General features: G+C 47.8%; 1 protein-coding gene across 1 annotated transcript in view; it reads right to left on the reverse strand.

Moving 5' to 3' along the window:
- CCDC63 (coiled-coil domain containing 63) overlaps positions 1-20,900 on the reverse strand; it is a 55,576-nt gene that overhangs the window by 12,763 nt on the left and 21,913 nt on the right. The window contains exons 2-10 of the mRNA XM_019733894.3: positions 19,079-19,133; positions 18,611-18,842; positions 13,996-14,096; positions 13,427-13,590; positions 10,352-10,541; positions 4,318-4,437; positions 2,128-2,309; positions 1,150-1,331; positions 229-449 (exon numbers count right to left, since the gene is read on the reverse strand). Of these exons, the coding sequence (XP_019589453.3) occupies positions 229-449; positions 1,150-1,331; positions 2,128-2,309; positions 4,318-4,437; positions 10,352-10,541; positions 13,427-13,590; positions 13,996-14,004 (1,068 nt within the window). The 5' untranslated portion in view covers positions 14,005-14,096; positions 18,611-18,842; positions 19,079-19,133. The remainder of the gene's footprint in view (positions 1-228; positions 450-1,149; positions 1,332-2,127; positions 2,310-4,317; positions 4,438-10,351; positions 10,542-13,426; positions 13,591-13,995; positions 14,097-18,610; positions 18,843-19,078; positions 19,134-20,900) is intronic.

Here is a 20,900-nt window from a genome sequence, read left to right on the forward strand (position 1 = left end):
TAGATTATACATGTCTCTAAAGGTGAGGGGACATGACCGCATTAAGTGTGTGTATCAATTGAAAGACAAATACCAATTTCAGAAAGGTTCAACTGTCGGGGGGCACAGTGGGGGACATACAGTGTTTCCCAAACTGACTTGTTCTTGAGACCGTTTTCTGCTGCAGAGGAGTGTTCCAAGGAGCCCGCTTTGGGGAAGCTGTGGGGGCGGGAGGGTCCCGGGCCTGACCTGGATTTCCTGGGTCCTCTTGTGCATCATCTCCACGTCGTTGCTGAGCTCCGTGACGTAGGTGAACCGAGCAAAGTTCTTCTCCTCCCTGGCCAGAAAGTCCTCGATGAGCTTATTTAGGTCCCCGTTCTCTGCCAGCTTCAGCAGCCGGAGGTGGGCCACCTCGTAGCTCTCAAAACTCTCCCCCATGCTCTTCGCCTTGGGCTTCTTTGCCTTGAGAGCTAGAAAGGAAAACCAGCGAGTCTGAAAAGGAAGCCGCTCAGAGCAGGGCTAGTTAGAGAGCTGTGCTCTGGGTTTTTATTATCATGCTTTGGGGAGAAGGCTAGACTTTCCCAGGAGATAGGGCCGGAGCTTCACTCCTTAGCTGCTTCACAAATATCTAATTGAGCACCTACTATGTGCCAGACACTGTGCTGGGCTCTGTGGATACAAAATCTCTACCCCATGGAGATTTCAGTGTAGGAATAAGACAAAAAGAAAAAAGAGATATCCAAGTAAACAGAAAAAGAAATCCATTAATTATCATTGTGGCCTTGGCCTTGGAGGAGACCCATCGGGTGCTGTGATGGGGGAGCTAGGTGGCCAGGGAAGTCCTCTCAAAGGTGGTGACATTTGAGCAGGATAAAGGTCAAGGAAGCTCTGGGGACAGAGGGCCTTAGACAGACCCCGAACTTGGCAAATTCGTGGAATTAGAACCACGAAAGTTCTCCAAGCCCCACTGTCTCCAGCCTGCATAGCTGCAATAGCCCCAACTCTCCTGAACTCAGTCTTCTCTCTCTCATTTGGCGCCCACGTGGCAATCAGAAGGCTCTTTCTAGGCACATCTGACCACACGACCCCCTTACATGGGTGGCTCCTCAGTGTCCTCGGGCTGAAGCTAAAGCTTGTCAGCACGGTCCCCTCTACCCCGGGAGTGTGTACCTTCTTCCTTCGTAGCCTGCTCCTCGAGCTCTTGACGATCGTTCAGCTTGAAGAGCAGGAAGGATTTGAGCTTGGTCTCGTGGGCGTAGACACGCTCCAGCTCCCTGATCTCCGTATTGTACTGGGAGATATCCTTCTTCTGGCGGTCCTTCATGGCAGCCATTCGAGCCGCGGCTTCCAGTCTGGGTGAAGGGGACAGAGAGCCTGAGTGTCCCGAGGAGCCTCCCTTCTCCTCCCCGCTCCCCTACCAGTCCACAGGGACTTTATGCCAATGACCATCACTTCTTTTAATCATGGAGGTTTTCTGGGAGTGGAGGAACAACGCTCCTTACCTGAATGACACGAGCTACCAGCTCTAGACCACCCCTAGGAAATTATTTTTCTATCATCATCATCACCATCACTATCATCGCCACTTGTCTGTCGATTACTATGTCCCAGCCACTCCCTTATACACATATATTATTTAATCCTCACTGCCACCCAAAGAGGTCCTACAATAATGTGGTAGTGATAGAGCCAGGATTTAAACCCAGATCTCACTGACTCCAAAACCTGTGCCCTTCACAGCTAAACTGTATGCCTCTTGTCCCTGTGTGAAGCCGGGGGATAGGCCGGACTGAGAGACACCCCTAGGACTACAGGCAGGGGCCCCTGGAGGAGACGGTACAGCATAGAGACTTGAATCTCAGCTCAATTTACCTGGATCTCAGGTAAGTATGTTGGCATCGCCAAGCCTCCACTTCCGGGTCTATAAAATGGGGCTATAACTCCTCGGGTAGTTGTGAAGGTTGAAATACTACCCAGAGCACCTAGCATTGTGCTTGGCAAACACTCAGTGCTCAGGGTTACTATGGTGATGATTTAAGCTTCCTCAACACATAAGCACAGGGAGCGGTGGTGGCCCAGACCAGGAAGTTAGGTGCTCAGCAGGGACTTAGGGGACACTTTTGCCCCAGGGTCTCTCCCTCAGCGCACCTCTGCTCATAGGCCTGAGAAGACTGTTCAATGGCCACATTCATGATTTTCTTCTGCACTGACAGGCGCCGATGGAGCTGCTGGGAGACGTGGTCATAAGCAGCCTTCTGGTACCGGAGGTCCTCAATCTCCTTCCGGAGTTTAGCATTCGTGGTCAGCAACTTGTGAAACTGTACGGTGACCTGTGGGGAGGGCTGTGCTTCAAGACAGGTCTCATTCCTGGGGCATGAGATAAGCTTCCAGAAGGCAGCCATCCCACCCCAAGCCCACAGAACAGGGGTTTTGAGTGCTGGGTGAGAGGTTTGAGTTGGCTACCAACTGGCTCCGTGGCCTTTGGCAAGTTACTTTTTCTGGATTTCAAATTTCTCAGCTACGTTTATACCTACTTCTGGTTTTCATTAACTACAGGGGAGAGGGAATAAGCTAAATGACACTACGAGGAAGAATCAGCCAAATCCACAAAGGAGAACTTTCTACAGGACAACTGACCTGGCCTCTTCAACAAGTTGACGACACAAAAAAAGTTGCGACGGGTCTGTTTTAGAGCAGGGCTTCTCACACCCAGCACTGCTGACGTTTTGGGGTGGATGATTCTCTGTGATGGGGACTGTCCTGTACTTTGTAGAGTGTTAAAGAAGCAAGGAACTAATGAATTGATTCAGGAAGAAATAGAAAATCTGAATAGACCTCTAACAAAAAGGCCAACCTCTACAGGCACGTCATCATTAAATCATGCGTGCATGTATTGATTCCTTCATTTAATCAACAGAGGCTCCCCGAACACCTACTCTGAGCTTCCCACTGTGCCAAGCATGAACGATTCTTAACTGAGGGGATCTTCAGCCTCACGGGGGTTGTTAATAATAGTGCAGATGCCTGTCCAAGCCCGAGAGGTTCTGATTCAATGATGGTGGAGGGGACCCAGGAACATGCATCCTAGCCATTCTGAGGCATGGCTGCAAATCACGATACAGGGATATTAGACAGACACTGCCCTGCCCTCAGGCAGCTTCCAGGCGACTGGAGGAGGCAGACAGAGATCAGATCAAATTCGTTTCAGCCAAATTCGTAACGCCTGGTTAAAGCCTGGTGGTCAGAGTTTTGGCAAAGCTAAGAGCTTTTGTGTAGTGGTAGGCTTCCCTCCAAATCAATTCACTTTCCTTCTCAGCTGGCTCACATCCTGGGCGCTGCAATTTCACAAGCCAGACTGGAGTGTGTTTGTACCTCCCCAGCATTCGTTCTCCCTTTCTTTTTGCTCTTCTAGGGGAATCACTGTTCCATGACTCGCAGACCACATAGTTAGGGCTGCCCTCCCCAAATTGGGGGTGGGACAGTCCAAGGGTAGTCAGGTGACTCAAGTCCATGTATTCCATTCTTTGGATCACAGTGATTGGCTGAGAGATGGGCACGTGACCCAAGCTGCCCCAATGGGAACCCTGGGACTTGTGATTGAACTCTATGCTCCCTTTCTGCCCGTGTTCTTCACATTGGGGGCCACCCAAGAATGAAGTCCACCCAGAGGAGAGATGGACAGACAAGTGTCCTAAAGATAGGTTTGGATCCACCTATGCCTAAAGATACCACTTCTCCCCAAGAATTTTTCAGCTCTATGACCAGTACATTACCTTTTATGCTTCACCCAATTTGCGATTTAGAGAATCCTGCTTAATGGCAAAGTCACCGTAGATTGAAGGTGATCAGGAAACACCACTTTTCTCTTTATCAAGTGCTGCATGTGTATGCCTAATATTTCTTAGAGACCCCAAAAGGCACGAGCCCAAATAGAGGCATGAACAGAGTGGCATGGGGAAAGAAAAGCTAACTAATTCTGCCTGGTGACGCGTAATATTTGAGCTGCTTCTTGAAAACAAGCAGGAGATTTTGAAGCAGGGAACTAAGAGTAGCCATCCCACATGGGTTGGGGCTTGGGGTACAGGGTGGGGGAACAACAGCACATGCTAAGATGCTGAGAGCAAGGAGAAGGGCACCTTGGGTACCAATGGGCCAATAAGAGAGGATGTAACCGAGTGGGAAGAACACAGTGGGTGGATGGTAAATCCTAACAGGTTGCCCGGCACTAGTTCACCACCTCCTGAGTCAGCCACGAAACGTGTATTTCTGCTAGTGGCTCCAGACATCATTCTTTATCGGAGCAAAGGGAAGCAGAGCCGCAGAAAACACTTTACATACGAGATTTAAACGGGTTTCCAACACGTGGATCTGTTTTTGCAGTTTCTGGAGGTTATTGGCCTCTCGTATTTTTGTGAAGATCTGTTTTTGGTCTATAATTTTTTTCTCCATCTGAACAATCTGAAAAAAGAGACAGACGGAAAACCCAGCTGTGTTAACATCTGTATGGATACAAATTCAACAGTTCACCAACTCAAGTGTGCTGAAACAAAAACTGTGATGTTCTTTCTTTTCCTATAAATGGAATTTTTATTTCTCTCTCGGGTGCATGCTCAGTTCAACTTAGTCTTAGACAGTTTGGGGTAAAATGAGGCAGTTTAGAGTTTTTACTCTCATCCGTGCACATAAATTTCACTCACTTGTGGGTGTAAATTCCACCTTACCCTAAAGACATGGTGTCCAGCAGTAGTGGCATTGTCCCCCATAAAGAGCCTTCTGTAACCTTGTGGAGTGTGTTTTGGCTCTTGCAATGATGGGACACTAGTGGCACTTAATGGGTGGGTCATGAGATGTCACACATCCTGCAACATGTGAGACAGCACCAAACATCTAAAAATTGTCCCCCATCCGTTGTGACTGTCCAGTGCCCCTCTGGATGTTACGCAGGTGGAAAACCTCTCTATGATTTTCTGTACCTAGAATCAAACTGTCTTCTATATAGAAACACACAGTATTTTTCATTCAGTTCTGAAAGCTACTGAATCATCCAGGAATGTAGTCACTGTATAAATCAAGAGAATGCTCTTTAATTTGTTTGGAACTTCACCAAGAGTTGGTCATTTTGGAAATCGTGTCACCAGCACAACCTCGATCATGTTCTTTGAGCCCAAATTCGCCTACAGGGTGGAACCCTCAGTGATTCTGCGTGTCAGTAACACTCCTCTGACTGCATTTTTCAGACCAGGGGTCTGCAAACTACGGCCCCTTGGCCAAATGCAGCCCACTGCTTGTTTGTGTAAATAAAGTTTTATTAGCACACAGTCACACCCATTCTTTATTGTCTATGGCTGTCTTCCCGAGTAGAGTAGGTGCATTGTGGCCCGCAAAATATTTACTAGCTGTCGCTCTGCACAGTTTGCTGGCCCTGTTCTAGACAAGTCAGGCCAGAACTATAATACTCACATATCAAAATACATAATTTTACATTTATTCAAATGAAAAATTTCAGTATAAATAACTTTCTTTCATTTTTCCTTTATATTACCATTAGGGCATCATATTGATTTAAAAGAGTAAGTAAGGGTGAAGGATTATATCATCTATGAATTTCAGTTCAGGATTATGAAGGAGGTATCGCAAAATATTTGCTGTCACAAAGGGGTGTTGGCAGACATAACGCTGAGTGGAATAAGTCAGACACGAAGAACACGTCTTAGAAAAGGCCATTTACATGCAGGCAAAAGGAATCTGTGATTCTAGGGGTCACAATAGGGGTTCCTTGGTGGGGGGTTAGTGGAAGGGGCCCAAGGGAACCTTCTGGGTGCTGGAATGTTCTATATCTTGATCTTGGTGATAGTTACACAGGAGTATAAATATGTAAAAATTCATCAAGCTGTACCCTGAAGATGTGTGCACTTGACTGTATAATTAATAATTCAGGGGGAAGGAGGAAGAAGAGAGGAAGTTTCCCTAAGGAGGAAGGAAAAGAAATGGGTGCTAGGAATGATAGATTTAAGAACCACTGTCCTAAAGGGATCCACAAAAGGCTGTGTATTTGGCGGGTCCCTTCCTGCTGGAGAGTGTGGTATTCACAGATCCAAAGTCTCTGTCTGGAAACTGAGGCAAAGGTACTGGGTTTGGAGGCCAAGGTCCTTGGTGACCCTGGAGACAGCAGTTTTAGCACAGGGGACGTTGCTTTCACCACTGGGAGAGGTACTGGGGACAATGCCTACCCTAGAAAGGCAAACTGAATGTGGACAACTTCTAGACACTTCTAGAAAGGGGAAAAGCTGACACTAATTTGGAATTCTAGGAATGTTGCGTTTTATTTTGTTTTTTTGTGCTTAGTTTTTAGGGTTTGTTTGTTTGTTTTAGATAAAAGAGACAAGGAAAGAGAGGGTGAAGAGAAAAATGAGGACGGTCACTGATGAAGCCAGGTCTTCGTGGAGGGAGAGGCCTGGCCTTGCAGAAGGGCAACAGGCACCCCTTCCTCTGAGGCCCACAGGCAGACGGGTTGGGATGGAGGTTTCAGGGTCAAGGTGCCGGGGAAGGTGTGGCTGCTGTAACATTTTAAAGCAGGTGAAGCAAAGCTGAGGGCACCTATGTCCTACTTGCTCAGTAAAAAGTAAATGTCCTCAGTAAAAGTTAAAGTCGTAGGCCCATGGAGGCTGGCCTCTGTCTGGGAATAAGGAACCCCAGTGCCTCCTGGGAGTGCAGAGCTTGGGTTGATAAATTCTGGGAGCAGTTGCAATTGGGATCCTGTTAGTGTCCCTGAGTTTTAATCCCCTTCAAGTATCCCCAAAGCCTTCCGGAAAGTCTATATGGCACAGTTTCAGCCATCACCATGGGACAGCGAGAGAAAAATCTATCCTAGAGGTTGCAAACTATGGCCAGGCAGGTGGCATGACTGTAGTTTGTCACCCCTGGTCTACCCGGAACCAACTATGGAAATTCCATTTCCCTAGTGATTGGCCTAGAAATGGACATATACCCCAGCCCTGGCTACTGAGGGGAAATTTGCTGGAAGGATTTTCCAGCAAAATCCTTATGTGAAATTTTGTGCAATATTCTCTCCTTAATAAGAAGAGACTATCATGTAAGAACACTTCCCATCCCTTCTTCATACCTTTCAATGTGATTATATGAGAAGCTGTGTACCAGCTAAGCTTTGGCAGCCACCTTCTGACCATGAGGGGAGGGCCAACCAAGAAGATGAGACAGAAAAAGAGTAACCCATCACTGAGGAGCTATACAACCATCCTGGCATGGCCTATTTCTAGACAAACATCTTATTATGTGAAAAAAACAAACCTCTGTTCTCCCAACTGCTTCCAGTCAAGAAGTCTATTACTTGCAGCCCAACACATTCTCATAGGAACATCAATAGCAAGATGGGGGCTTAGATGACTAGACATCAAGAGAATCATTGGGTCTCACACTGATGACACAAATGAATGGTGTTTACGACTGACATTAGCCAGATTTTGGACTTTACCTGGGACACACACACATTCCCTGCCAAATTCCCTCAGAGCAAGAACAGAGAGCTTCATCGGACTTGACACAGTCAGGTTCATGTCAAGTCCGGTTCCCTGTTCTACTTTGTTCTCCTCACCTGTTCTATGCACAGGCAGTATCCTAACACAAACCCCCACCAACTCACCTATGAAATAAAACAAAGGACTCATTTTAACGAATGGGAGGGTAGCGTCTGCAGACTGCGGCCCTGCCAGCTCTAAAGGGATGCCTGCCCCTGCCCAAGTGACCCAAGTCCTCGGGCTCCAACTCCTTGTCAAAGGAAGCTGGGGTGTCAGCATTTCCTCGTGACACTTGTGATGAAATTCAGCATCCCATTCCCTTTGGTGCCTTTATGTCAGATGCTGCTTTTTGTGATGTTGAGAGTAATTTGGCCTTGGCCCAATGGGAGACATTATGCAAGGCTGCACTGCCGGAAACGGAATGCCTACAAAGACGCTCTTCCCCAGATGAAGGCGCAGGCTGATTAATGGTTTTGTGAGGCCAGCCAGGGCCCCTGCCTCCAGCAACCCTTTGCAAAGACCAAGCTTTGGGCATTGGGTGGTGGGCACAGCAGGAGGGGATTCTGGGACCTGCCCACCCTGGGATCCAATTGGGCAAAAAAGGTGTTTGCATTGGGCAGTGAGCACCATGTTCTTTTGAGGATCCCAAACTAGCTTGCCTTTTCCTGATGTTTCTGAGGACCCGTGTCCCCATTTTTTCTTCAGTTTTCCTTTTTCTTGACTTTTATTGCCTCCTTTCTCATGCATGCATGCACTCATTCATCAATGTTTATTAAAGACTTCCTCTGGGCCAGACGACAGAGGTCTCATGGTAATCCAGACAGAGAGGTCCCTGCCCGCAGGGAAGTTACAGTCCAGGACTGGAAACAAGCCATGAAGCATAATGAGCGTTAGGAGAGAGGGCTACAAGGTCCTGTGGACACGCAGAGCAGGGACACCTCACAGGGAAAGATGACAGGACGACTATCCTGCAGGAACAGCAGTTCAGCTGAGACCTGAAGGATGAATAGGAGTTCTCCAAGCAGAAGGGACCAGGAAGGGCCCTCCAGGGAAGAGGGGACAGCATGTGCCAAGGGCTGGAAGCGAGAGACAGGTGTGGATGGGACATGGAGGAGGAGGGGGCAGGAGAGAGGGTGGAAGAGGCAGGAGGGCGCGATGCTGCACAGCTGGCAAACCCCACCAGCAGTCGGCCTTGATCGCAAGAACAACAGAAATTACTGACGTTTGAAGCAGAGGAAAGATAGAATGAGATTTCCAGATTCATCCAGTCAGTAAATATTTACTGAGGACCTAGTATGTACTGGGCATGGAACAGGCATAGGGGGTATGATGGGAAACAGACCAACATGGTCCTTGCCCTCATGGACGTACAGGTGAGGGAGACATTAGATGACACCCGTATTGAGGCATAAGTACCATAGTGAGAAGTGCTATGAAGGAGGTGCCGTGAAAGAGGGAAAGGGGGTGTGCTGGGATCTTCTGTTTGCCCCCGCGAAAGAGGGAAAGGGGGTGTGCTGGGATCTTCTGTTTGCCCCCTGAGATCCACTCTCCACCCTGCTCCACACACCTTGCTCTGTCCCCGGGGAAACTGACCTGGAAGGCGTCCACAGTGGCTCCTTTGCACTGGGGATTGAGGGTTAGGAGAGAGAGGCTGGGGTATTTATCCCCCTGACCCCTCCGTGTCTCCAGCTTCCTGCCCACTGTCCCTCACCCTACAGTGCTGCAGCATCCCCACTCCGTGCTCACACCCTTGTAAATCGCCCCTTCATGAAACTCTTCTCAAAGCGCCCTACTGAGCACGTTATTTGTTCCTGGCCAGGGACCTGACTAATAAAAGGGGGGTTACTTTAAACTAGAGAGAGGGCCAGAAAAGGCTTCCCTGAGAAAGTCACATTTAAGTTAAGACCTAAAGGATAAGCAGCCGGGGGTCGGGGGCGTGTGCAAAGGCCCTGAGGTGAAAAAAGACTGAGCATATTTGAAAATAAGTCTTTTACAGCTGGGGTGAGATGAGTTAAGGAGGGAATGGTGTGGGATAAACCCAGAGGGGTCGGCAGGATCTAGATCATGAAGGCCTTTCAAGCCATAGTAAGGGACATACAGCAAATGTCAGAGTCATGGGAGGGCTACACTTCCTGGGCCCGTCTGAGGATGAGGAGAGCTGACTACTTTGGGTATAGGTATGTGTGGTATTTATGGGTTTGGTAGACTATTTTGAGCCAATGAGTCAGGCGCATAAGTGACACATCACCGAAGCATTCAGTTGCCAATGTGAGACTCTCCAGACCTCTCTTTTTCTCTACCACAACACCTGGTAATGTTCAAGTTGGTCACGAGCCTATCAGCCTGGTCCCGGGATAAGAAGACACAGGAGCCTCGAGAGAATCCCTGATAGACATGAAGGATGAATGAGGAAAAAACCTTTATTATTAGGTTGGTGTGAAAGTAATTGTGGTTTTTGCAATTATCTTTAACCTTTTAAACCGCAATTACTTTTGCAGCAACCTGTATTTTAAACCACTGAGTGGAGGGGGGGATGTTTGTTACTGCAATATAACCTAACAACTCCTGATTGATACAGGTACAGTAAGGATTTGGGAACGGATTCTAAGTCTTGTGGGGAGGCACTGGAGATCACAGTGGAGAAATAGGTCGATAGAACTGGGAGATCAGAGGTTACAGGTGGTAGAGGTAGTGACCACAGTCACATTTAGAAAAGTTTAGGTGGATAGGGGAAGAGGGGGCGGGGTGTCAAATCTGGCCTAAGGCATCATGGGTATTTCCCCCACCACTTCCCCTTTCTCTGTGTCCTGGTTTACCCTTTAAGAGAAAGACCATACCTTCTCATCCAGCTCAGCCAAGAGCATTTTCAGCGATTTAATCAAGGCCTCATAGTCCTCCTTGGTTTGCATCAGGAAATGCAGCTCCATGTAGTTTTTCTCATCCAGATCCAAGTTCTTGGAAGACTTGATGAGACTCAAAAGCAGGGTGATCTCCTCTTGCTCCTCTTGCAGGGTCTTGATTTCCTTCCTGTAGGGAGAGCAGCACACGAGGATCCCTAAATCCCCGAGTTTACTTTGATCAGATACTCCAGACTCCTTTACTGTGAAAGGAGACTCAAGAGAGGTACATCCTACATGAGCAGCGGAAGGGACTTGCCCAAGTCTGGGCTCCAGGTCTAGAACTCAGATTGCCTGCGACCCAGTTCACTGCAACTTCTACTGCTCCGTCTTTCTGAGGGACATTTTCCCCCTAAGGAACCATGTGCAGCTGTGCCTGTCAAAATCCATTACCCATACATGGTGGGAGCCCCCACGTTCTCTTTTGTCCCCAGCTCACTGGCATCTGTCTGATTTTGCAGACTTCCTTTCCAGACTTTATAGCCAATTATCTCCGAAGAGAGGCAAACCCATGAGACAGAATTTTTCAGTTTTGCCCAACACAGGGAGACACAGTAACCTCTAACCTCCACCAGGTTCTCTACTCAGGGTGCTAATGATTTGTTAAATTGGCTGACATGAGTTTCCTCCCTTCTCTCCCTCTGTCTACTCTGCAGATGGGAGGGGGTATGAGGTATGGGCAAATGGGGATTTTGAAAAGAGAAAAGAAGGCTCAAGTGACTGAACAACAGGAAGTGGTACAGAGGCTGAGTTTCTGACAAACTCTGGGGACCCTCCACCCGCTGCTCAGTGCGGTTTGCAGACCAGCTGCCTCCATGTCCTTCCGAAACTTAAAGAAATGCAAAAGCTCAGGCCTCAATCAGGAACTATTGAATCAGAATCTGCTTTGTAACAAGATCCTCAAGCGTCTCAGATGCCCATTAGAGTTTTCGAAGCACCACACTAGAACAGCAAAGAATGTTCTAGGGCCTGGGTCTGCAAAAATGGCCAAAGAGTAACTATTTTAGGCTTTGTGGACCAGATGTCTCTGTTGCAACTACTTGACTAAGTAACCACAGACAACACACAAACGAATGGTTGTGCCTGTGCTCCAACAAAACTTTGTTTTTACAAAAACAGCCAGCCAGCCAGACTCCGCCCATGGGCCGTCCTTTGCCAACCACTGTCCTAAAGCAGCACCATCCATCCAGCACCATCACGGAACATTCTGCAGGGACGGAAATGGTCTCTAGCTGCGCTGTCCAATAGCATCCGCCAGGCACAAATGGCTCCTGAGCACATGAAATGTGGCTCATACAACTGAAGAACCGAATTTTTTAATTGTATTTAACTAACTGCAAATGTAAACAGCCACGTGTGGCTAGGAACCAGAGAGTGGACCCAGTTCTAGTGCATCTAGTCTTCTAAACCTGGCAGCTGGGACTTTTCGCCCCCATTTAAGCCCCTCTTCGAAGTGGGGGGATCTTTATTAAGGTGGAGAGAAAAGAGAGGCAGAGCACAAGAGTCCATCAGAATTAGGCTTTCAGAGGGGTCAAAGCCAAAGGAAGGTCTGTCTGTCTTGCAGGCAGGGCTGCAATTGCGATGAGGGGAGCGAGGTGTCCCCAAAATATAAGGAGGTCTTCACTTTCAGGGTGGAGCGGGGTAGGGTCGGCACTGGGTAAAAGCACCTCCTTAAATACTCATATGGCACCCTAGGGACCTCACCCAAGCTCAGGCCCTATGTTTAGGGGTTTCACTCGGAAGCACTGAAAATCTCCACTCCCTTCCCTTTCAGTTCCATCACACTGAAGCCAGATCAAATGGGTTGGGGCAGGGACAGTGCGCTGCAGAATGATGATGCAAGACAAACTGTCAGAGACGCGCCAGGAAGGAGGCCCTCCTGATGCCCACCAGGGGCAGACTGTGAACCAGGGCCGCAGGCACAGATGTGCAGGCTGTGGACTACACAGCCCAAAGCAGCATCGTCTGCTTGAAAAAATATCATCGATTTGTTGATTTATTACACTTTTCTGCAAGGCACTTTGTCTTATTCTAACCAAATCCCTACACGATGACAATGTTTCCAACAGATGGCAGTAAAGTATCTTGAGAAAGGGTCCCTTTTTCTAACTCACAGGAAGATCCCATATGGACTAGCAGTGGCTCTGAGTGAGTCAAATCCATGGAAAATCTATAGAATCCCTTTTCCCTATCCTCTAAACCTCATGCATCATCTAACAGTAAGATTTTCTATCTAATAACGGGCAGTTTCTGCCTGTACAAACATTATGGATACAGCTAAGGAATTACATTCCCTTGGAGGGAATCTAAGGATGCCTGTTTAATGTTTATTCCACCCCCACGAACACTTTCCTATTGCCCAAAGAAACTACACACACCATAATTCTAGGGCAACCCAATTTCAAGCACTCTATATTGCAGATCCCATAAGGACATGCACGCAGGAAACATCCTTTGGGGTGTCCACAGACTGATTTCCCCTTCTCTGGACACTCCCCACCTGCAGTGCTAGAACCATAGTAATGATACCCATTGACATTTTGTGTCTATGCCCCAGCCTCCAGCCACAGCTGATAGGACCTGGAGTAGACACCTGACCCAAACTGAGCCAATCAGATTCTCCCTCTCCTGAGAACTGGGTATTAGAATTGATTTACAGCAGTCTCTCTGTGAGTCTCTTGGTAGGTTAAGAGTTAGGGGTAGCCATCTCCCACCAGCCAGAGCTGAGATTCAGAGAGAGAAGAACAAAATCCATGTGTAGAAAGAAACAGGACCCAGCAATGGTTTCTCATCTGGGTCCTTACCTGGGACACAGGTACGCTGCTCCCCTTGGAGTCCCTGAGACACCCGGATTCTATCCCGGATTCTACACCCGCTAAAGCTACCCCAAGTGGTCCCCAGATGGGATTCAGAAGTAGGTCCCTGCTCCAAGGTCACATGTGAAGGCCAGCCCCATGGAATTAAACCCAAAAGTTTTTCTCACTTCACTCAGTACAAACTCCAACCATCACTTACAGCTGGTTCATGATCTTCTGCTGGGAGTGGAAGTTAAAGGACTTCCGACTTGCCACCATCTTCCGGAACTGCTGCTTCAGCTTCCGAAGTTCCACCTCAGCCAGCTGCTCTTTGACCTTCTCTGAAGGTTCCTGGGGATCTTCAGAGTCTTTTCTCCTGTGCTTCTTCGATTGGGTGAGACAGGGGTGGGCATGAACAACAGATGAGGTGACTAGAGAAGCCCACATTTCAGCTCAAGGGCAGAGAGCAGCAGGGGGTGCCTGGGGAAGGCTGGAGGTGGAAGACTACCCTTGGATGATGTCAACTGCTTATCTGTTACATGGAAACCCACACCCCTGGGTTGCCAGAATGGAGAGAAGGCTAGTCCTCATTATTGCATAATGCAGAGGTTGCCTCGCTGTGTGACCTTGGGTGAGTCACTTAATGTCTCTGAGCCTCCAGTCTCTCATCTACAAAATGGGCACCTATAGATTTGTTGTCAGGAGTAGATGAGCTGATATGTGCATGGTGGACAACACAATGTGTGACTCACAGTTAGCTCTCTGTACACAGGAGCTCTCATTACTTACCATCGGCATCTTGAAGGAATCCTGCTTTCCCTCTGATCAGACACCGGAACCATGGAGGTCAAAGCCAACAAACAGGTGCTCCTTTCTCTCTCTGCAGTGCCCTGTCCACGATGAAAAAAGGAAGCGAACTTGTGAGCCTCCCCTTCTGGCCGTGCAGGACCCTGCAGTACCCTCTCCCTGCCGCCATTCCCCACGCCAGTCCCTTCCTCTTCCCACCACTTGGCACATAAGGAAGACACGGCAGATGGCTGCCCAGGGATGAGAAGAGGTTTCTTGTTTTTTAAAGCAATGTTTGCCTGAAACCTGTTCCTCTTACGATTTATTATTAGGAGCCAGGCAGATGGTTCCTATGTGTCGGTTACCCTTCTGCTCCCTGAGTCCCGAAAGGAGAGGGAACAAATGGCATCAGGGCAGTGTGTCCCCTGATGGGGTTAAAGCGAGACTCACTGAGCCTCAGCTGTGGGGCACACGCACACCCCTTGCGTTTTAAAGCAGGAGCCAGTGGTACTGAGAGGCATTTTTTTCATGTCACAACTTGAACCTCATCTGGCCCATAGGTATTCAGAGAAGGGGAGTGTTAACCCTATAAGCCGTACAGGGCTGTGAGACCCACTACACCCCAACTCCCAGACTTCATGGACTAGATTCCTAAGGCAGAAACTTCTAGCTTTGCCACCCACTGAGGTCCTGAAGTACAGTGGTTTAAAGCATTGGCTGTGTCACTCATCAGATCTCAGCAAAAATTACTTCTCAGGGCAAGTCACTTCGTTCTGTAGGCCTCAAGTTTCCTTCTCTGGAAAACAGAAATTCTAGAAGTCACTTCAACAGGTTGCTGAGCGTGTTAGACACTGAGCCTGGCACATAGTGAGTGCTCAGTAAACAGCGGCTGGTATGATTTGCGTTGTTTCCTGTGGTGAAGGTCCAGTGCAATGAGTGTTTATGAGGGTATGAGGGACATCTAGTGTTCCTCTATCTCCTGGTAACAATACCTGGGATTTTCTGTGGGAAGCCACGCCCCTCCATCATTTTTAGTCCCTCTGGGGATGACCCCACCCCATCACCTTCCGGATTAGAACATATGATTCTGGATGGGCCAATCAGAGGGCCAGATCCCTGGCCAATCTACATAATCCCAGCCATCTAGCCTAAGGAATCAGATCAGGGATATAGGCACATGACCCTGGCTAGTCCAAGCAGAGTGAATAGTGGAATTTAAGATTGCACACTCAGTAAAAGAGACTGTTTCCCGCTGCACTTGAATTTAGGTGAATCAAGTTGGGAGTGGCTGGCAGCTATCTTGACTCTGCAAGGAACCTGAGATATAAAGTTAACATGGAAAAGACAAAATAAAGAGAGATTGAACCTTGGGGATTTCAGCTGAGCCCCTGGACACAGCCAAGCCTGAAGATACCTCTAGGTCATGTCCAACACATAAATCAATGTATTCTCTTAAGGCCATTTGAGATGAGTCTTCTATCACTTGCTACCAAATGAGTTCTCATGCCTAAAGTACTGAGGTGCAGTTAGCACACGAACTAAGGCCCTACTGTGTGCTAAGCATTGCAAGGAATTCAGTGATAAGTCAGCCTTCCAGGTGCTATAAATCCTGCCCAGGATAAAATAGTGGAAAAGGCTCCACAAAGGGGGCAACTTTTAATTTGGGCTTTGAAACATGAATAGGAAGTCCACCAAGCAGAGAAGAAAAGTGGAGAAGGAATTCTGGCAAAGTGTAGACCACGGGCAAAGGTTGAGAGGCAAGCAAGTGAATCAAAGGAGTGTTCAGAGAGTGCTATGTGGACTAGTGTAGATGGCAGCACCCACTGAGAAGTGACTGGCAAAAAGATCCGGAAAGGCCTGGATGTTCTTTGAAAGCAATGATGGAATAAGATCAACTCTTTAAAAGATCAGTTAATTGCCTCCCCAACAGCCACTTCCCCTTGATGTAGAGTTGTCCCTTGAAGTAGCTTATGTGGACAGGGGTTACACTTCCCAGCTCCTCGTAAACCCCGGTGAGGCCATGTGATGAAGTCCCACCAACAGGATGTGAACAGAGGGGAAGTATGTCACTTTCAGACCATGACTTTTAAGAAGTGGATGTGACGTTTCCATCTTCTCTTCCCCCATATGGGGGAAGGAGCCATAGATGGGTGGCGCCACAAGACACACGTCCCAAGTCAACTGGTAGAAGAAGTCACCTACCAACTAGGAACATGCTCATTGGACCTTTACAAAAATAAATTAATTTCTGTTGTATTAAGCCAATGAAATGTGGGGATATATTTGTTACAGCAGCTAGCCTGACTCTAAGAATATGCTAACTTCTTCCTTTCTAACAGGACTCTGACTTTGTCCCTCCTCAAGGTGCCCAGTCACAGAGGATGAATTGTGATTGGTTCCCACTAACCATAGGAACCTCACTTCCCTTTGTCAGTGATTGGTCTAAGGATGGGCATGTGACCCAGATCTGGCCAATGAGACAGAAGGAGAAGTCTAGTCCTATTCTTTTGTGACAAAAAGAACTAGTCCATGTTCTTCTTTCTTTCACTTTTGGAATTATTGTGAAGGCATGATGGCTGGTACTGCAGCAGTCATCCTGTGACCATGAGGAGAACTATCACTGTCACACTGAGGAGAACAAAGAAGAAAGATGGGGGGAAATTTAGGTCCTTATTGACAGTTTGCCACTGCCCCATCCTTGGAACTGCCTACCTTCTTGTTAAATGAAATCATGTGTCATTATTGTTTAAGGCTTTCTTATCAAGCATTTTGTTCACTGCAGCTGAGAGCATTCCTATCTTACATGATCCACTACCTTGATAATGAGTCTCACGCTGCTGGCTGATAGGACAATAGTGGCTGACAGTATAGCAACCTCTGGCTTTTCCCCGATATGTTCTAGATAGTGTCTAGAGGTTTTGGGAACTAACTGAATTTTTGGAAATTGTATTTGAAGGAAAATATCTAACGTTGGAAAATTCCCACAGGCGGGTTCCACAGCTTGATTATTTGTGGAAGAGCCTTCAAGGTGGGGGTAGAGGCTGTAACAGGATTTACCTGACTGATAAGGTCTGGGCAAAGGATGCTCGCTTTGGGACCTCTTTCAACTCTGGAACTTTATGCATTTCCAATTTCATCCCATTCAGGGGCTTTTCTATATTCAAGAGTGGTTTTGGTTCTAAGTGAATCTGTAATGCACCTTTCTAAAAGCATGACTCACGTATACCTGACATTCATTGACAGTGTAATTCTACGTCTCTGAGCCTCAGTTTCCTCATCCGTAGAATGGAGATACCCACACCCACCCTCAGCAGAAAATAATGTGCACAAAGCTCTTAGAGCAGTGTCTAGCACATAACGAGTGTTTAATGAATGTAGCTTGTTTGGGAATCAGGATTTTCAAGTATCCATTTATCTTGCCCTTGAGTTAATTTGTTGTGGTGTATGTTTTTTCCTAAGACCTGGAATTAACATACACACACAGAACCAGGCTACCCCAGGACACTGGCTTCTCTCCAGCTTCCAGATGCCCGCACAGGCCTTTCCCTTTCTGTGCCCTCTGGGCTGGGCACTTCAACAGGTTGCTGAGCGTGTTCCCTGAGAATAGATCTACCCCCATTCTCACAGCTGGGCCTTCAGAGAGCCCCACAGGTATGCTGGCCTCAGACACACCACCCTCTCATTCAGGGGTCTCAAACTCAAGGCCCACAGAGCAAATTCAACCTTCCTTCAGTTCTGCTCAGCAGGCAGTGTTTTAAAATGTGAACGTGGGTCATGCACGCTCTCTCCTGGCTGCAGGCTCCACTCCTCCCTACGGCCTAATCCTCCTCCCCGCCAATTCCCACATTTCCTGTAACTGCCTGGAGCCAGCAGGAATTTGAGTTTGCAGTTCTTGGGAAGAATCTCCAAGTTGCCCACTTCTGAGGACCAGTGTGTGCGACATTAAGTGCTGAGAAATCCAGCAGTCCAGTTCAGGGGGCATCACGCAAGTGCTTCTCACTCCCTGGGCCTCAGTCTAGCCACTACAGTATCTGTAGTTTTGGGCACATGATAAGCTGGTAGCAAATACCGTTTGAATGAATGAAATCTGCTGCCAGGCAGATACCATTTTTACTGTCTAATATTTAATGAACTGGGGTAGGGGAGACCAGCTCCTCTTCTGCTGTTGAATTTTAACAAACTGCCTTAAAAAAAAAAAAAGAAAAGAAAAAAAGCCTGACCCATGAAGGACTCTACAGGGCCCCTGGGAGAGGCTACTATGCATATTATAAATGCCAGCTCTGAGAGAGGAGAGCTGTGAAAACAGAGCTGGGGCCGCATAACCCGGTGGAATGTTAAACATAAGCTTGGGACACTAGCCAAGCAGGGATGCAGTAACACCCACAAAGGTTTTTAAAAACTGGGGGATCATTATGGAGTGAAATGGAAGTTTGTTAGACTTTCTTGGAGTTATTTTACACACTGTAATTTATTTATGCTTAATTGAGGAGGGCCATGATGTTTTCCAGGTTTAGGGCAGCCCCGAGTTTGGATGGGCTGCGGCCGGCCACGGCTTTGCTTTGCCCCAGCAGGGAACGCGGAGGAGCAGCAGGTGCAGCCGCGCAGCGGGGAAACTTACCAGGCGCCGCCTGCGGGAGCGCTGCAACCGATGTCCCAAGGCACCTGCGGTGTGTGTCCCACAGCGCCGGGAGGGCTGCTGGCTGCACGGTCACGCTGTGCCAACCCCGAGTTCCACATCAGGGTGCTCTCAGACTCCCGGAACAGGCGGCTTTGTGACCCGCACAGACCCGGGTGTTCTGCCCTGGAACGCGCTGGGAGGGCGCAGGGCCCTTAGGTAGGGGTCGGAGCAGCTGGTGAAAGAGAAGCTTGGGGTGGGCGGGCGAAGGGCGAGAAACTCCTCAGCGACCCCTTACTAGACTAGCAGGACCCTCATGAGTGACTCTTGACTCAATGCTCGCCTTCCCTGACTCGGGCACTCACACCGCCATTCACTGCCACTCCGTCTCGTCTCTCCTTCATTCCCATCTCCACTCACCATTATCTTACCCTGACCCCTTCTCCCGCTCTCACACTCACATGTATTTACCTGCTAAGTATGAGCTTTACATGCACTAACACAAAGGAACCCGATTCTTCTTGTTCTGAAAAAAAAAAAATAATAATAATTGAAGAGACAACTTTGCCAGTGCAGGGGAATTTGCCCATGAGTTTTCTTAAGGGGCACCCACCAGCACCGTCTGTGACCATAACAAGGGGAACCCCAGTCTGACCTAGGTCACCTGTGACTCCTGGCAAACATTTTTCACTAGCCTAACTGAGCCTGCTAGCTCAAAGATATACATTTTTAAATACAAATGGCCCTGAAATACAAGCTGACCACTTCCTCTGGGGCTAAACTCAAGAAGCAGCGACACTGCTGAAGGAAATGATTGGGGGTACTGGTTTTCTAGGGTAATTTTAATTTTATGTGATTTCTACCTATTTCCTTGCCCCTTGAGTGAACTGTAGCCCAGTCATACTAAGATCTCCATTCTCTTATCCCTAAACTCTTGGGATAAGATGTATTTTAGGGTAAGTACCACGTTTTTTATTTCAAGAAGGTACTATGGTACACGAGGAAGAATGTTGGCCCCAACGCTGATGGTAGCCATGTTGTCTCCATGAAGGAAGTTAGTGAGACCGTATATTTATTACCTGTGGGGTTTGGGCAACAGATCAAAATCAAACACATTAACATTTCTGCAAAGAAACATGTAAATATTAATGCCAAGTATAATAAATAAAAATTACGAGCAACCTCATATCAGGCCTTGATGACTCACAAAGTTGCCAACAAAAGTTCAGGTTAATTCAGGTGAACAATTTGCAAACCCAGGGAAATACAACCTCCAGCGGAAGCCAGAAATATGCTCTCCTGAGACAAGGAGGAGCCCGCCTTTTATAAAGTTCCTGCCCTGTTTCCCAATTTGTCCATTTTTATACAGATGAGGGATCCAAATTTTCATAGTCTGTTTGGTCCAAATAGCACTGTCCTGACTGGTCAGAAACGTGCATTCTAATTGGTCGTTATGGAGCAGCTCTGATTGGTCAGTGTATATGCAAATAAGTATATACATTGCAGGTCTCAGCCTATTGGTCGAAAGATGATGCCAGGAGTTCCATTACAAGGATTGACTCAGCCAACACGAACATACTAGTGCAGGAGGAGGCTGAGAGCTCAGTCTATGGCTTTTCCCTGAAATGCAGAGTGCATGGGAGGCCTCTGTCAGCAATGGCTGCTAGACTCTGGTTATGAATTTGTGCCCAGTTAACCACAGGAGTCCTTCTCGACAGATATATTCCTTCTCAAGGTTCACAAAGTGTTTTGGCACAAGTGTAACCATTTTCATTTTACAGAGGAGGAAACTGAAGCTTGGAGAAACAGAGTGACTTCTGTAGTAAGTGGCAGAGCCAAGATTTGAAGCCAGGGCTGTCTGTCTCTAGAGCCGGATGCTTTACCACAACCCTGGGTGAAACCACAGCTCCAAACCTGAGCAGTTCTTCCATAATCTGATATCTGCCATGTCTCTGATATTTAAAGGGCCACTCTGGCCCTCAGCTCCCTACATAGCCCATTGACTCACACATTTCAAGTGTCAACAACTGAAAAATGACTAAGTTCAATTAGGTTCAGGACTTGTTAAAAATAGGTTTTCCTCAGAAGAATTTATTCTCTCTGCCTTTATGGGCACAGATCGCAGCATGCCCCATGCAGAGAAGTGCAGGGATTTTAAAATTAGAACATGCCAGAATCAATTCTGCTGAAGGGATCGTTAGCTCCATCAGCAGGGCTTGGAGCAGAGTAAGACGCCAGCTTGCCAAAACGATGAGCCAGTGGTGAGAAATGTTGGCAGTAGCAGAATCTACAG

Source organism: Rhinolophus sinicus, chromosome 9 (genome assembly GCF_057876585.1).
Source record: "Rhinolophus sinicus isolate RSI-liver-muscle chromosome 9, RSI-T2T, whole genome shotgun sequence".
NCBI classification, from domain to species: domain Eukaryota; kingdom Metazoa; phylum Chordata; class Mammalia; order Chiroptera; family Rhinolophidae; genus Rhinolophus; species Rhinolophus sinicus.